Below are 17,342 nucleotides of genomic sequence, written 5' to 3'. Positions count from 1 at the left end.
AGTATAACTGTGTATTGTGTTTTCTTATGATATTGTGCATATGACACTAAGTGGTACTGTAGTAGCTTCACATGTCTCCTAGTTCAGCCTAAGCTGCTCTGCTAAGCTACCATTATCTATCAGCCTAAGCTGCTAGACACCCTATACACTAATAAGGGATAACTGGGCCTGGTGCAAGGTGCAAGTACCCCTTGGTGCTCACTACAAGCCAGTCCAGCCTCCTACATTGGTTGTGCAGTGGTGGGATAAGTGCTTTGAGACTACTTACCACTCTTGTCATTGTACTTTTCATAAGAGAAAAATATACAAAACAAGGTCAGTGTATATACACATAGCCAAAAAGTTTTGCATTTCCTCTTTTCACTCTTTTCTAAGTGCTGAAAAGTACTTCTAACTTTCTAAAAAGTTCTTAAAAGTTTAAAAAGTTTTTTTTCTGTCTTTCCAAAAAGTTCTGAAAACTTTTTTATCTTTTACTATCACTTTAACTCTCTCTAAAAATGTCTGGCACAGGCCAAAATGTTGATCTGTCCAAACTTGCATATGACAACCTTTGCTGGAAAAGAGCAAGGAGTCTCTGTATAGAGAGAGGTTTGAGTGTAGGGAAGAATCCTTCCTTGGAACTGTTACTTAACATGCTTAGAGAACAGGATAAGGCCATAGGTGCCTCATCTGTTGAAAAAGTACCTAATAGTTCTCAATCTGATTCAGGGACTCCCCCAGGAAAAGATTCAGGAAAGAAACTCCCTAGCCTGCCCATTACTAGACAGTCAAGCATAGTTGGGAATGATGATGAGCCACACCATACAAATAGTGTTGTCTCACATCATAGCAAAAGCATTTATTCTCACCATACTGGTAGTAATGTTTCTGTTAACCAAGCTGTTAGGGTGGCTTCTGTAAGGGACAGGTCTCCTTCTGTTCATTCCCATCATACCTCTGTTTCTAGGAATGTCCCTCCCACCAAAACTGATGACAGAATGTTAGAGAGGGAACTCAATAAGTTGAGGGTGGAACAAACCAGACTGAAGCTTTAAAAGCAACAGCTGGATTTGGATAGAGAGTCTTTTGAATTAGAGAAGGAAAGACAGAAGTTGGGTTTAGATACCCATGGTGGCAGCAGCAGTATTCCCCATAGTCATCCTGCAAAAGAGCATGATTCCAGGAATCTGCACAAGATAGTTCCCCCTTATAAGGAGGGGGATGACATTAACAAGTGGTTTGCTGCACTTGAGAGGGCCTGTGTTGTACAGGATGTCCCTCAAAGGCAGTGGGCTGCTATCCTATGGCTATCATTTAGTGGAAAAGGTAGGGATAGGCTCCTTACTGTGAAAGAAAATGATGCTAATAATTTCCAAGTTCTTAAGAATGCACTCCTGGATGGTTATGGCTTAACCACTGAACAGTACAGGATAAAGTTCAGAGAGACCAAAAAGGAGTCTTCACAAGACTGGGTTGATTTCATTGACCATTCAGTGAAGGCCTTGGAGGGGTGGTTACATGGCAGTAAAGTTACTGATTATGAAAGCCTGTATAACACAATCCTGAGAGAGCATATACTTAATAATTGTGTGTCTGATTTGTTGCACCAGTACCTGGTAGACTCTGATCTGACCTCTCCCCAAGAATTGGGAAAGAAGGCAGACAAATGGGTCAGAACAAGGGTGAACAGAAAAGTGCATACAGGGGATGACAAAGATGGCAATAAGAAGAAAGATGGTGAAAAATCTCAAGATAAGCATGGGGATAAGGGTAAAACCAAAGATCCCACTTCAAATCTTAAACACTCTTCAGAGGGTGGGGATAAAACAAATTCTTCCTCTTCTTCTCAACCTGCACACATTAAAAAGCCTTGGTGCTTTGTGTGTAAAAACAGAGGCCATAGGCCAGGGGATAAGTCCTGTCCAGGTAAACCCCCTGAGCCTACCACCACTAATACATCAAGCTCTAGTGCCCCTAGCAATAGTGGTACTAGTGGTGGGACTGCTGGCAACAGTCAAGCAAAGGGTGTAGTTGGGTTCACTTATGGGTCCATCATAGAAACTGGGGTAGTCAGTCCCAAGACAGTTTCTGTCACACCTAGTGGCATTGGCCTTGCCACACTGGCTGCTTGTCCCCTTACAATGGATAAGTACAGGCAGACAGTTTCAATAAATGGTGTTGAGGCCTTGGCCTACAGGGACACAGGTGCCAGTATCACTTTGGTGACTGAAAACCTAGTGCCTCCTGAACAACACATCATAGGACAACAGTATAAGATTATTGATGTCCATAACTCCACTAAGTTTCTTCCCTTAGTTATAATTCAGTTTAGTTGGGGTGGAGTTACTGGCCCTAAGCAGGTGTTGGTATCACCTAGCTTACCTGTAGACTGTCTCTTAGGTAATGACCTAGAGGCCTCAGGTTGGGCTGATGTAGAGTTTTATGCCCATGCAGCCATGCTGGGCATCCCAGAGGAATTGTTCCCTCTCATTACTACTGAAATGAAAAAGCAAAGGAGAGAAGGCTTGAAAACTCAGGATCCCTCTCCATCAACAGGTAAAAAGGGTATCACAGTATCCCCTAACCACCCTGCCACTCAGGATACCATTCCTGTGGTGGGAGAAACCTCTCCTGGGGTGGCACCTGTTCCAAGGGAAGCATCAGCTGGCAAATCTGTACTCCCTGAGGTGGAAGTACCTCTCTGTGGGATAACTAACATTGGTGACAAAAAGACCATTTTAGTTAACATGGAGCATCCCTCCAACCCTCCCAGAGAAACTTTAGTGCAGAAACCCTGCACTGCCTCACAACACTTAGGACAGCATCCCTGCCCTAGTGTGGAGCTCATAGGACAGCATCCCTGTCCTGCTCCAACCCAAGAGAAACAGCATCCCTGTTCTCTCTTCCAGCCATAAGGACAAGGTTTTTGCCCAGCTATGGCTTTTCTGAGACAGCATCCCTGTCTGACATTTCCATCACTACAAATAGGTTCAGTGGACAATTCCCACTGCTCTAAACTACAACTTACTGATAGAAAGTCTGAAAATACATCTTCACATTGTTGCTTAGCTAAAAAACTTCAAACAGGGTGGTTTACATCCCCACAGGGAAGTAACCATATAGTGGATGATAAAGGGAGTAACCAGTCTATTGCAGAGCTACTCTCTACTTATCACCACTTAGACAATAAAGTCTCAACTGGCCAAGGTTAGCCTTATTGTCCTTCGTTTGGGGGGGGGGTTGTGTGAGAAAGTAGCCTCTTTCTAGCCTTGTTACCCCCACATTTGGCCTGTTTGTGAGTGTATGTCAGGGTGTTTTCACTATCTCACTGGGATCCTGCTAGCCAGGGCCCAGTGCTCATAGTGAAAACCCTATGTTTTCAGTATGTTTGTTATGTGTCACTGGGACCCTGCTAGTCAGGACCCCAGTGCTCATAAGTTTGTGGCCTATATGTATGTGTTCCCTGTGTGGTGCCTAACTGTCTCACTGAGGCTCTGCTAACCAGAACCTCAGTGGTTATGCTCTCTCATTTCTTTCAAAATTGTCACTAACAGGCTAGTGACCAATTTTACCAATTTACATTGGCTTACTGGAACACCCTTATAATTCCCTAGTATATGGTACTGAGGTACCCAGGGTATTGGGGTTCCAGGAGATCCCTATGGGCTGCAGCATTTCTTTTGCCACCCATAGGGAGCTCTGACAATTCTTACACAGGCCTGCCACTGCAGCCTGAGTGAAATAATGTCCACGTTATTTCACAGCCATTTTACACTGCACTTAAGTAACTTATAAGTCACCTATATGTCTAACCTTTACCTGGTAAAGGTTAGGTGCAAAGTTACTTAGTGTGAGGGCACCCTGGCACTAGCCAAGGTGCCCCCACATTGTTCAGAGCCAATTCCCTGAACTTTGTGAGTGTGGGGACACCATTACACGCGTGCACTACATATAGGTCACTACCTATATGTAGCTTCACAATGGTAACTCCGAATATGGCCATGTAACATGTCTATGATCATGGAATTGCCCCCTCTATGCCATCCTGGCATAGTTGGCACAATCCCATGATCCCAGTGGTCTGTAGCACAGACCCTGGTACTGCCAAACTGCCCTTCCTGGGGTTTCACTGCAGCTGCTGCTGCTGCCAACCCCTCAGACAGGAATCTGCCCTCCTGGGGTCCAGCCAGGCCTGGCCCAGGATGGCAGAACAAAGAACTTCCTCTGAGAGAGGGTGTGACACCCTCTCCCTTTGGAAAATGGTGTGAAGGCAGGGGAGGAGTAGCCTCCCCCAGCCTCTGGAAATGCTTTGTTGGGCACAGATGTGCCCAATTCTGCATAAGCCAGTCTACACCGGTTCAGGGGACCCCTTAGCCCTGCTCTGGCGCGAAACTTGACAAAGGAAAGGGGAGTGACCACTCCCCTGACCTGCACCTCACCTGGGAGGTGTCCAGAGCTCCTCCAGTGTGCTCCAGACCTCTGCCATCTTGGAAACAGAGGTGCTGTTGGCACACTGGACTGCTCTGAGTGGCCAGTGCCACCAGGTGACGTCAGAGACTCCTTGTGATAGGCTCCTTCAGGTGTTGCTAGCCTATCCTCTCTCCTAGGTAGCCAAACCCTCTTTTCTGGCTATTTAGGGTCTCTGTCTCTGGGGAAACTTTAGATAACGAATGCAAGAGCTCATCCGAGTTCCTCTGCATCTCTCTCTTCACCTTCTGATAAGGAATCGACTGCTGACCGCGCTGGAAGCCTGCAAACCTGCAACATAGTAGCAAAGACGACTACTGCAACTCTGTAACGCTGATCCTGCCGCCTTCTCGACTGTTTTCCTGCTTGTGCATGCTGTGGGGGTAGCCTGCCTCCTCTCTGCACCAGAAGCTCCGAAGAAATCTCCCGTGGGTCGACGGAATCTTCCCCCTGCAACCGCAGGCACCAAAAAGCTGCATTACCGGTCCCTTGGGTCTCCTCTCAGCACGACGAGCGAGGTCCCTCGAATCCAGTGACTCTCTCCAAGTGACCCCCACAGTCCAGTGACTCTTCAGTCCAAGTTTGGTGGAGGTAAGTCCTTGCCTCACCTCGCTGGGCTGCATTGCTGGGAACCGCAACTTTGCAGCTACTCCGGCCCCTGTGCACTTCCGGCGGAAATCCTTTGTGCACAGCCAAGCCTGGGTCCACGGCACTCTAACCTGCATTGCACGGCTTTCTAAGTTGGTCGCCGCCGACGTGGGACTCCTTTGTGCAACTTTGGCAAGCACCGTTTCACGCATCCTCGTAGTGCCTGTTTCTGGCACTTTTCTGGGTGCTACCTGCTTCAGTGAGAGCTCTTTGTCTTGCTCGACGTCCCCTCTCTCTTCAGGTCCAATTTGCGACCTCCTGCTCCCTCCTGGGCCTCAGCAGCGTCCAAAAACGTTAACTGCATGATTTGCAGCTAGCAAGGCTTGTTGGCGTTCTTTCGGCGGGAAAATACTTCTGCACAACTCTCCACGGCGAGTGGGATCCGTCCACCAAAGGGGAAGTCTCTAGCCTTTTTCGTTCCTGCAGAAACCTCATCTTCTTCTGTCCAGTAGAAGCTTCTTTGCACCCGCAGCTGGCATTTCCTGGGCATCTGCCCATCTCCGACTTGCTTGTGACTTTTGGACTTGGTCCCCTTGTTCCACAGGTACCCTAGATTGGAAATCCACAGTTGTTGCATTGCTGGTTTGTGTCTTTCCTGCATTATTCCTCTAACACGACTTCTTTGTCCTTAGGGGAACTTTAGTGCACTTTGCACTCACTTTTCAGGGTCTTGGGGAGGGTTATTTTTCTAACTCTCACTATTTTCTAATAGTCCCAGCGACCCTCTACAAGGTCACATAGGTTTGGGGTCCATTCGTGGTTCGCATTCCACTTTTGGAGTATATGGTTTGTGTTGCCCCTATCCCTATGTTTCCCCATTGCATCCTATTGTAACTATACATTGTTTGCACTGTTTTCTAAGACTATACTGCATATTTTTGCTATTGTGTATATATATCTTGTGTATATTTCCTATCCTCTCACTGAGGGTACACTCTAAGATACTTTGGCATATTGTCATAAAAATAAAGTACCTTTATTTTTAGTATAACTGTGTATTGTGTTTTCTTATGATATTGTGCACATGACACTGTAGTAGCTTCACATGTCTCCTAGTTCAGCCTAAGCTGCTCTGCTAAGCTACCATTATCTATCAGCCTAAGCTGCTAGACACCCTATACACTAATAAGGGATAACTGGGCCTGGTGCAAGGTGCAAGTACCCCTTGGTACTCACTACAAGCCAGTCCAGCCTCCTACATATGGGTAAAAGCAAAATGGACCGGAACAGCAAGGAGGGATTAAAGAGTAACGGACAGGGAGAGATTAAAGTGTAACACACAGGGAGGGATTAAATAAATAGGGCCTGATTTAGAATTTGGTGGACGGGTTACTCCATCACAAATGTAACGGATATCCCGTCCACTGTATTACAATTCCATTACAGGTTATGACATTTTGAATGCAGTAAACAGGATATCCGTCACGTTTATGATGGAGTAACCCCTCCGTCAAACTCTAAACCAGGCCCATAGTAGCAGAATCACAGTGTGAGCAGTGGATGGACAGTGCAGGGACACTAATCAAACTAAATTGATCTTTGCTTGATCCAAACACCACAGAAAGAAACAAAAGTGACTCATGGCAAGCGCTGCTCCATTAGAATACAGTAATGAAGAGTGACAATCATGCCAACGAATGCAAGCAAAGGGTGGGTTCCAAGGCCATTAATGAACACAGAAGTCTTGCAAGCGAGAGCTTAAGCACAAGCTCATGGTCAAGCAGACTCAATTCAAAAACAAGTAATATGTTAAGCTCTGCACGTGTCCATCCACAACCACTGGCATTCCAACACTCTCCCGTAGAAAACAATGGAGGTAGGACCCTAAAAGAATACCCCTAAGGTAACAATGGTAAATTAAAGTATTTTAAATAGTTAAAATATAAATCCATATAAATGAATGTTAAAAAAATATAAAAGGCGTACATATTTAATATTTAATTATTACATATTTTAATACACTAATTTAAATGATAAATGAACATTAAAATATTTATTTTTCTTTTGGTGGGTCTCTTTTTTACTGTGAATTTCAGAAAGATAATTCAATATATTTCCGTAGTTTATTAGAGTATGACGTTGAAATAAAATTATTTTCTGACTTTTAAATGAAAAACATTTCACCTTAAAAATATTGTGATGAATATTAATCATTATTATGAGTGCTGTAAAGTTAATGGAAAATATTTAACTATCATTAATAAAATGTAATGTTACATTATTGAATACATTATTGAAATATTTTATATACTACTAATAAATATGTTCAATATTTATAACTACATTTACTACAATAATGGATGTTTATTTATATTTTTAACTATTTTATATAATTTAATTTCATTCAACATTATTTCCTACGGGGTTTTATTTTAAGTCCCTCCCTCCATTATTTGCTGGTGGAGGGTGTTGTACGACCAGTTCTTGGCCATGTACTGTGGTGGACTCACTACTGTTTGTTTTTACAAGTTACTTGCACTTGGAGTTTGTGAATACTAAAAAAATTGTAAGCTTACTCAGAGGTGTCAAGTTACTTACAAGTGTACGTTATCATTATTAATTTGGGCCTAAATAAGGCCCTAATGTATCCAACACACCATGATATTATATTCATGGTTTCAGCCCTGTTTATTCAGATTTTCTTTTTTGACAACTACACCTTTCTTTCTCAGTGTTGCCAGATTTCATCTCACTGTTCTTGCCTCATTTCTTTCTTCTTTGCAGATCAGTTATGGAGCTCAGGACCCTGTACTCAGTGACAGATTGAGATTTCCATCTTTTTACCGGACCGTCCCAAGCGAGCTCTCCTTCTTCATTGGAGTTGCTCAGCTGTTGAGACATTTCGGGTGGACCTGGGTGGGGATCCTGACAACGGATGATGACAGCGGGGAGCTAGCGCTGCGAGAACTTAGAGAGGTGATTGGCCAGGTCGGAGGCTGCATCGACTTTTTCCATATGATTCCCCCTTACCTCTCTAGCGCTGACCCCCTGAACCTGGATAGAGTCACAGAGACTGTGAGGGCATCAACGGCGCAGGTCATCATTCTCTACTGCAGTTCACTAAACGCTATTCATTATTTCTCCCACGCTGAATGGAAAACACTGCCCCCTAAAACTTGGATTTTGTCATTGGCTATATCTAATTTTTTCCAATATAAATTTATTATAAATTTATTTCATGGAAGTCTGGCATTTTGTATCCAAAAAGAAGAAATTAAGGGATTTAAAGATTTTCTCCATGATGTTACCCCATCAAAGTTTCCAAATGATACAGCCCTGGAAAATCTATGGGAGATGAATTTTCGGTGTCTTCTAATGGATAAAAAAAATATCAATGAGACAGATGATCCATCTGATGATTATTGTTCAGGAAAAGAGACATTTGAAATGTTGCAAGGATATCAGAACATCAACTATAGTCAGATATATTCAGTTCATACTGCTGCCTACTTATTGACACACGCGTTACATAACATGTACTCATCTGATCCCAGACCAGGATCAGGAGGTGCTGCTTGGAGCTCAATGAAGGAACAAAAGCCGTGGCAGGTAAAGTGCATCACGTGCAAAATGGAGACAGAGATGCGACTCCTACCCTTTTAGTCTCACGTTAGCCAAGACCTTTTGAATATATTACAATTACACATGTGATATACAAATAGTTCTCTTCATCTATTGGTACGTTGTTGTGTCTTTCACATTTGTATTCTGACCACTACAGCATGGGGTCGTGGTCCAGCCCAGTTTACCCATTGGTTAACCTCACTGTGAGTGGCGGCATCTTGCCCTCTCAAGAGGAGCACATCTGCACACAAAATAGCTCTCGCTATGCTAGTGGTCACAATAGCAGTGTGTGCTTTTTGAGCAGCAGATTAGTGAATTTACTGAAGCATAGCTGCCACGTTTTCAGATAGCTTACGTGTGTCATTTGCATGGTTTCAAGGCACTTATAAGTGACATTCAACTGCTGAATGTGTCACACAAAGGGCGAGATGTCCATAGATTCGGCTTTGCATTTTCCTAATTGCAACATTTTGTGATTCGCAATTAGGAAATCACAAATATTCATGTACCAAAGTGTCTTTGACACATTGTGCAAGTCCCAGTGGGTTGCAAATAGACCTACCTCATTAATATTCATGAGGTAAGTCTAACTTTGCAACCTATTGTGAATAGCAAGAATCACAGGGATGGTGGCTTGCTGAGATCAGCAGCCCACCATGTGTGTAATTGCTTTTTCAATAAAGCATTTTTTTAAAATGCAGCCCATTTTCCTTAAATGAAAACAAGATGCATTTCATGAAGAAAACAGAAAAGATATCTTTTCATTTTTTAAGAGCAGGCAGTGGTCCTGTCTGCTCTTAAAAATGTTTATACCCACATTCTTAAAGGGGTTCCGTGGGACCCCTTTCCAATTGTGAATGGATTACCATCTTCTTTAAGAAGTCGGTAAAATTTGAATATTTTGCAACCTCATTTAATTTGCAAAACATTCACACATACCAATGCAATTCATCCTTAGGAAGGGACACCCGAAATACTTCCTTCCTAATATCGAATTGCAAAAGCAAGTGCGAATCGGTAACAAGTTAGTGTGTCACATTTTGCTTTCTGTACATTGGAAAAAATCATTTTTCCTTGTGAGACAAATGCTTTCTACATCTGGCCCCTAGAGTGATACTTTCTCATGAGTAAAACCAAGCAATGAAGTGTATAGAAAAAGATAAGTATGAGATATTACACCCTTTAGGTAATGAGGTCTAAAACAATCTTGAAACTGCTGGAAAATCCTAACCTAACCTACTGCCCTATTTTAAAATAATGAGTTGCATGTTCATAGTGCTTTCAGTGTCAAGCTGGTATCTCATAGCACTATAAATACACAAATCTCATTTCCCACTCCACCAACCAGGTTGGAATTCTGCTTCTCTCTGATTGCACACACATTCACCCCAGCAGAGATTGCAGGTTTCTAACGTAAAAGAGTCCATCAATCTAACTCAAGGTGACAGCGAGCTGGTAAATTCTAATATCTGAATATATGTAGATTCACTCCCCCAGTGGTGGGTCAAGCTAGATCCCTCCAGTTTTCCACCGTTGGAGGTGTGATGGAGTAGTGTATAATACATATAGACTCACAAGGGGTGTAATGATGCACGGTGTGAGCCCGCCCCCATCCAGGCCAATTGTTGCTCTGTAGTAGGTCTCCTCCTCTAAGCGCTACACATTAGATATTAGAGATCCTCACCATTGATTTGCCGCTCTTTGTAAATCCTGATTGATTGACCAAAAAGGTTAATTGAAAGCCAGCAGGCGCTGAGTCATTTAACCCTCTGCAGCATTCCTAATGATGAAATAGAATTCAGTATATTAAGAAAAACAGGTAATAAACTATCATATTAATGTTCTTCTAATTCTTTTATGTATCACAGTGGATGGGATTGAAACAGAAGTTTGTGCTTCAAAATGTTGAGACTAAGTGAAGAGAGCGTCTCCCTCTGAGTACTTCTCTATCAGTGTAAAGTGTGTGCAGGGGTATTATATGCAGCAGTTCCACTGGTGGTCACATCTTTAAAGGGACCATTCCGGCACCTCACACTACCCTCCGTACCCTCAGAGAGTGGCCTGTGCCATACAAACCACATGTGACCACCTGCAAACCACATGTGACCACCTGCAGGCCTGTGCCATACAAACCACATGTGACCACCTGCAGGCCTGTGCCATACAAACCACATGTGACCGCCTGCAAACCACATGTGACCACCTGCAGGCCTGTGCCATACAAACCACATGTGACCACCTGCAAACCACATGTGACCACCTGCAGGCCTGTGCCATACAAACCACATGTGACCACCTGCAAACCACATGTGACTACCTGCAGGCCACCACCTGCAAACCAGATGTGACCACCTGCAGGCCTGTGCCATACAAAACACATGTGACCGCCTGCAAACCACATGTGACCACCTGCAGGCCTGTGCCATACAAACCACATGGACCACCTGCAGGCCTGTGCCATACAAACCACATGTGACCGCCTGCAAACCACATGTGACCACCTGCAGCCCTGTGCCATACAAACCACATGTGACCGCCTGCAGGCCTGTGCCATACAAACCACATGTGACCGCCTGCAAACCACATGTGACCACCTGCTGGCCTGTGCCATACAAACCACATATGACCGCCTGCAAACCACATGTGACCACCTGCAGGCCTGTGGCATACAAACCACATGTGACCACCTGTGCCATACAAACCACATGCGACCACCTGCAGGCCTGTGCCATACAAACCACATGTGACCACCTGCAGGCCTGTGCCATACAAACCACATGTGACCACCTGCAGGCCTGTGCCATACAAACCACATGTGACCACCTGCAGGCCTGTGCCATACTAACCACATGTGACCATCTGCAGGCCTGTGCCATACAAACCACATGTGACCACCTGTGCCATACAAACCACATGTGACCACCTGCAGGCCTGTGCCATACAAACCACACGTGACCACCTGCAGGCCTGTGCCATACAAACCACATGTGACCACCTGCAGGCCTGTGCCATACAAACCACATGTGACCACCTGTGCCATACAAACCACATGTGACGGCCTGCAGGCCTGTGCCATACAAACCACACGTGACCACCTGCAGGCCTGTGCCATACAAACCACATGGCCACCTTGTCTATTCACTTAGTACCAGCAAGTGTTGCTCTCCCCCCCGACTTAGAAAGATGTTTTGGTGCAATCCGGTGCGCATTGTTTACAGGAATACTGCAGCGCCTCATTGGCACCAGGAGCTCTCATATCCCTGGCTAATGCATTTTAGCATGGTGATGCCGACACGAGCATTAAAATGTGTGAGTCTCACCCCTGATGCTTGGTACTTGGCAGGGGTGTCCGAATTCGTAAACCTCATCAAACACTGATTTGCAATGTGTGATTTCTTAGTTGGAATCTACTCTAATGAATTTGGTAGAAACAGGTTCGATTTGCACAGTGTCTTCTACCAAATTGTTTTGGTATTTTGTGACCCATCCTATGTATTAATACAATTCATGGTGGGTCAGGATTCAACCTACCTCATTAATATGCATGAGGTAAGTCATATATTGTGACCCGCTGCGATTGGTCAGAATCACTAGCATGGTGTCCTCCTGGAGTCAGCAGACCACAATGTCTAGGATTACTTATAAATAAAGCAATCTTTTTTTCAAATGCAGCTGGTTTTCTAATATGAAAAAAGATGCATTTAAAAAAAAAATGAATTCTTTTATGTACATTTCTTACAAGCAAGCTGTGATCCCAGGGACCAGTGCCTGTGGGACAAAATGTTTGTGTTGACATTCGGAGAAGAAGATGTTCATGGGTTTCTCCTTCCTGTTTGAGAATGCACCCCAACAACTTTTGAATCGCTGGTAAAATATTAATGTTTTGCCAACGGATTTCAGTTGCAGAACATTCACACATAAGCTAAATCAGGGGTTCCCATTCTGTGTCCGGGGGCCCCCGGGGGTCTGCAAAGCCTCCTAAGGGGGTCCGCGTAGAAAAGTAAATAATATTAACAGATTAGGTCCCCAGCTTTCAGTAATGACTCTGAGGGGGGTCACCAGATTCAAATAATGATTTAGTGGGGGTGCCCGTGCTCCAGTAATGATAAAATGGGGGTCCACAGAAGTCAAAAGGTTGGGAACCGCTGAGCTAAAGAATCCGGAAGGGATGATCTTTAAATGTTCTTCCCGAGGGCCTGATTACAAGCTTGGCGGAGGGAATTACTCAGTCATGGATATCCCACCCGCCGTACTTCACATTCCATTGTATTCTATTGAACTACAATACAGCGGACGGGATATCCGTCGCATTTGCGATGGAGTAATCCATCCGCCAAGGTAGTAATCAGGCCCCAAATCCCACTCCTGTGTTTATTCTTAAAACCAAATCGCGATTCAGGACCATGTTACAGAATCACAGTGTGGGTTTGGTACATACAAAATGTTCAGCATTGTCCTTTGCCACAGTAAAATCACTGATATTTCAGGTCCAGCTTGTGCTGGTGCAGGTTCTTTTGCAGTGAGTACTTAGTACATCAATATTGATCCCATCTTCTATGTGCGTCATTGGAATTGGCACACTTTGGATGAACATCATATATATATATATATAGAGGAGAACCCTGATGCAGGACTGCTCCCTCCTTCTTCTCCTTCAAACATATCTTTAGCATTTTCAGCGATGAGCACACTTCTAATGTCTTTGATGTTGAACCACTTTTTTATATGTTGCCATAGTCCCTTGCTATTTTTAATGAACATTTCAAGTGCACTGTTTTGCTTTTAGTTTATGTTTAGCATGCACTTTGTAAATACAATAGCAAGCAACTTTGCTTAAAGATCATAGAGAACCAGCTTTTATGCAGAGATTTTGATTTTGTTCATTGAATGCATATTTAGGAGCTATAGATTGACTTAAGTTTAGAGCAGACAGAAACAACTCTATTTTGCTATCATTTAGGTGTTACAGGGCAGAATATATTTGATCGTGTACCTGAGTGCTCTCCAACCGAAGATGAAGTTATTGATAAATATCAGATGGCTCTGAAGCAGCTTCAAATCTGTTTTGAGGGGATGGTCAATATAGTTGTCCATAAGTGTGATTTTTATTTACAAGGGTACAAGTCGAACCAGTGATTCTTAATTAACAGCATTAAATGATTTAGCATCATATAGTGACTTTGAGATTTTTACTTCACAACTATTAAGAGATCAACACATTTCAATATGACATTTAAAGAAGGCAGAAGAAAGACTATTGCCTTGTAAAAATCATACTTTAGATGAGGCTGTACATATTGCCAAAGGTATTGAAAGTTCATGGAAAAATGCTTAATAACTTGAAAGTTCCTATTTAATGATTCAGGTAGCAGCAATTCAGAAAATGTTCATGTCTGGTCAAGGACGTACTTATAACACATCTTGAAATCAGACTTGTCATGTGGCTAAATTCCAGTTTATTCGAAGGTTATCACTTTCAACTTTAACAACTGTCCTACTTCAGTACAAGAAAGTTGGGGATGTAACAAGATTGGCCATTTTGGAAAATATGTAGATGTGGTAAGAGAATAAACATTGGGAGTGCATCAGTCGTGATTGAAACTGTCTTAGCAGAAAGGAAAGTGAATTAATTGATTCAGTTCCTTACTAACAAAGGTGCTCATTACAACTTTGGAGGTCTTTCGAAAAGCTGTTCGAAGACCGCCATATTCCGTCCAATTTCGGGCAGCAATCCGACACCGGCGGGCTAGACAACTTCGTAACAGAGGCAGTTTCCACCGCCAGCACCACCACACCAACAGGACACCCCCTGAAATATTACGGTCCGTAACAAAGTGCAGCGGTTTCCTGCATGGCGGTGTGTGCTGGTGGTGGAAAGCGCAGGACCCATCCCCTCCCGGATGCCACCTGTAGGAAAGTACCATCTTGCCTGGCATGTTACCCCCATTTTTCACTGTATATATGTTGTTTTAGTTATATGTGTCACTGGGACCCTGCCAGCCAGGGCCCCAGTGCTCATAAGTGTGCCTGAATGTGTTACCTGTGTAGTGACTAACTGTCTCACTGAGGCTCGGCTAACCAGAACCTCCTGGTGAAGGTTGGGTGCAAAGTTACTTAGTGTGTGGGCACCCTGGCACTAGCCAAGGTGCCCCCACATCGTTCAGGACAAATTCCCCAGACTTTGTGAGTGCGGGGACACCATTACACGCCTGCACTGTACATAGCTCACTACCTATGTATAGTGTCAGAATGGTAACTCCGAACATGGCCATGTAACATGTCTGGTAATGGGGGGACAATTCCATGATCCCCCGGGTCTCTAGCACAGAACCCGGGTACTGCCAAACTGCATTTCCGGGGTCTCCACTGCAGCTGCTGCTGCTGCCAACCACTCAGGCAGGTTTCTGCCCCCCTGGGGTCCAGGCAGCCCTGGCCCAGGAAGGCAGAACAAAGGATTTCCTCTGAGAGAGGGTGTTACACCCTCTCCCTTTGGAAATAGGTGTGAAGGGCTGGGGAGGAGTAGCCTCCCCCAGCCTCTGGAAATGCTTTGATGGGCACAAATGGTGCCCATCTCTGCATAAGCCAGTCTACACCGGTTCAGGGATCCCCCAGCCCTGCTCTGGCGCGAAACTGGACAAAGGAAAGGGGAGTTACCTCTCCCCTGACCAGTACCTCCCAGGGGTGGTGCCCAGAGCTCCTCCAATGTGTCCCAGACCTCTGCCATCTTGGAAACAGAGGTGTTGCTGGCACACTGGACTGCTCTGAGTGGCCAGTGCCAGCAGGTGACGTCAGAGGCTCCTTCTGATAGGTTCTTACCACTCTTGGTAGCCAATCCTCCATCCTTCATAGCCAAACCTCCTTTTCTGGCTATTTAGGGTCTCTGCTTTGGGGAATTCTTGAGATGACGAATGCAAGAGCTCACCAGAGTTCCTCAGCATATCCCTCTTCACCTTCTACCAAGGATCGACCGCTGACTGCTCCAGGATGCCTGCAAAACCACAACAAAGTAGCAAGACGACTACCAGCAACATTGTAGTGCCTAATCCTGCCGGCTTTCTCAACTGTTTCCTGGTGGTGCATGCTCTGGGGGTAGCCTGCCTTCACCCTGCACCTGAAGCGCCGAAGAAATCTCCTGTGGGTCGACGGAATCTTCCCCCTGCTAACGCAGGCACCAAAAGACTGCATCACCGGTCCTCTGGGTCTCCTCTCAGCACGACGAGCGTGGTCCCTGGAACACAGCAACTCTGTCCAAGTACTCACACAGTCCAGTGACTCTTCAGTCCAAGTTTGGTGGAGGTAAGTCCTTGCCTCCCCACGCTAGACTGCAAAGCTGCAGACCGTGTGATTTGCAGCTGCTCCGGCTCCTTTGCACTCTTCCAGGATTTCCTTCATGCACAGCCTAGCCTGGGTCCCCAGCACTCTGTCCTGCAGTGCACAACCTTCTGAGTTGTCCTCCGACATCGTGGGACCCCCTTTTGTAACTTTGCGTGGACTCTGCTTCACTCTTCTTCTAAGTGCCTGTTGGGATACTTCTGCGAGTGCTGCCTGCTTCTGTGAGGGCTGTCTGAGTTGCTGAGCGTCCCCCCTGTCTCCTCCTCCAAAAGGCGACATCCAGGTCCTTCCTGGTCCTCAGCTGCAACCAAAAACCTGTACTGCGACCCTTGCAGCTAGCAAGGCTTGTTTGCGGTCTTTCTGCGTGGGAATACCTCTGCAAGCTTCATCACGACGTGGGACATCCGTCTTCCAAAGAAGAAGTCCCTAGTCCTCTTCTTTCTTGCAGAACTCCAGGCTTCTTACAACCTGAGGCAGCTTCCTTGCACCTTCATCCAGGGTTTCCTGGGCTCCTGCCCCCCCGGACACTGTCGCGACTATTGGACTTGGTCCCATTGCCTTGCAGGTCCTCAGGTCTGGAAATCCGTTGTCAGTGCACTGCTGGTGTTTGTTCTTCCTGCAGAATCCCCCTATCACGACTACTGTGCTCTCTGGGGGCAGTAGGGGCACTTTACTCATACTTTTTAGGGTCCTGGGGTGGGATATTTTTCTAACCCTCACTGTTTTCTTACAGTCCCAGCGACCCTCTACAAGCTCACATAGGTCTGACGTCCATTCGTGGTTTGCATTCCACTTTTGGAGTATATGGTTTGTGTTGCCCCTATTTCTGTTCTCCTATTGCAACCTATTGTAATTCTACACTGTTTGCATTACTTTTCTTGCTCTTACTTACCTGATTTTGGTTTGTGTACATATAACCTGTGTATATTACTTACCTTCTTACTGAGGGTACTCACTGAGATACTTTTGGCATATTGTCATAAAAAATAAAGTACCTTTATTTTTAGTAACTCTGTGTATTGTGTTTTCTTATGATATTGTGCATATGATATAAGTGGTATAGTAGGAGCTTTGCATGTCTCCTAGTTCAGCCTAAGCTGCTTTGCCATAGCTACCTTCTATCAGTCTAAGCTGCTAGAAACACCTCTTCTCTACTAATAAGGGATAACTGGACCTGGCACAAGGTGTAATTACCTTTGGTACCCACTACAAGCCAGGCCAGCCTCCTACACTACCTTCCTACACTGACCCTGTGTTTTTGCCGGACCCTTTACGAGGTTGCACACCCCCAATGTGATGTGGCGGTCCAACCAACAGGTCCCAGCAGGCGGAAACGGGCAGTACAAATGGAG

General features: G+C 45.0%; 1 protein-coding gene across 1 annotated transcript in view; it reads left to right on the top strand.

Annotated features, from left to right (window-relative positions):
- Window positions 1–17,342, top strand: part of LOC138279442 (vomeronasal type-2 receptor 26-like) — a 344,592-nt gene that overhangs the window by 109,187 nt on the left and 218,063 nt on the right. Inside the window, exon 3 of the mRNA XM_069219404.1 lies at window positions 7,819–8,109. Coding sequence (XP_069075505.1) covers window positions 7,819–8,109 — 291 coding nt within the window. The remainder of the gene's footprint in view (window positions 1–7,818; window positions 8,110–17,342) is intronic.

The sequence above is a fragment of the Pleurodeles waltl genome, chromosome 2_2, assembly GCF_031143425.1.
Source record: "Pleurodeles waltl isolate 20211129_DDA chromosome 2_2, aPleWal1.hap1.20221129, whole genome shotgun sequence".
Classification (NCBI taxonomy): Eukaryota; Metazoa; Chordata; class Amphibia; order Caudata; family Salamandridae; genus Pleurodeles; species Pleurodeles waltl.
This window is presented reverse-complemented; position numbering and strand designations above follow the sequence as displayed.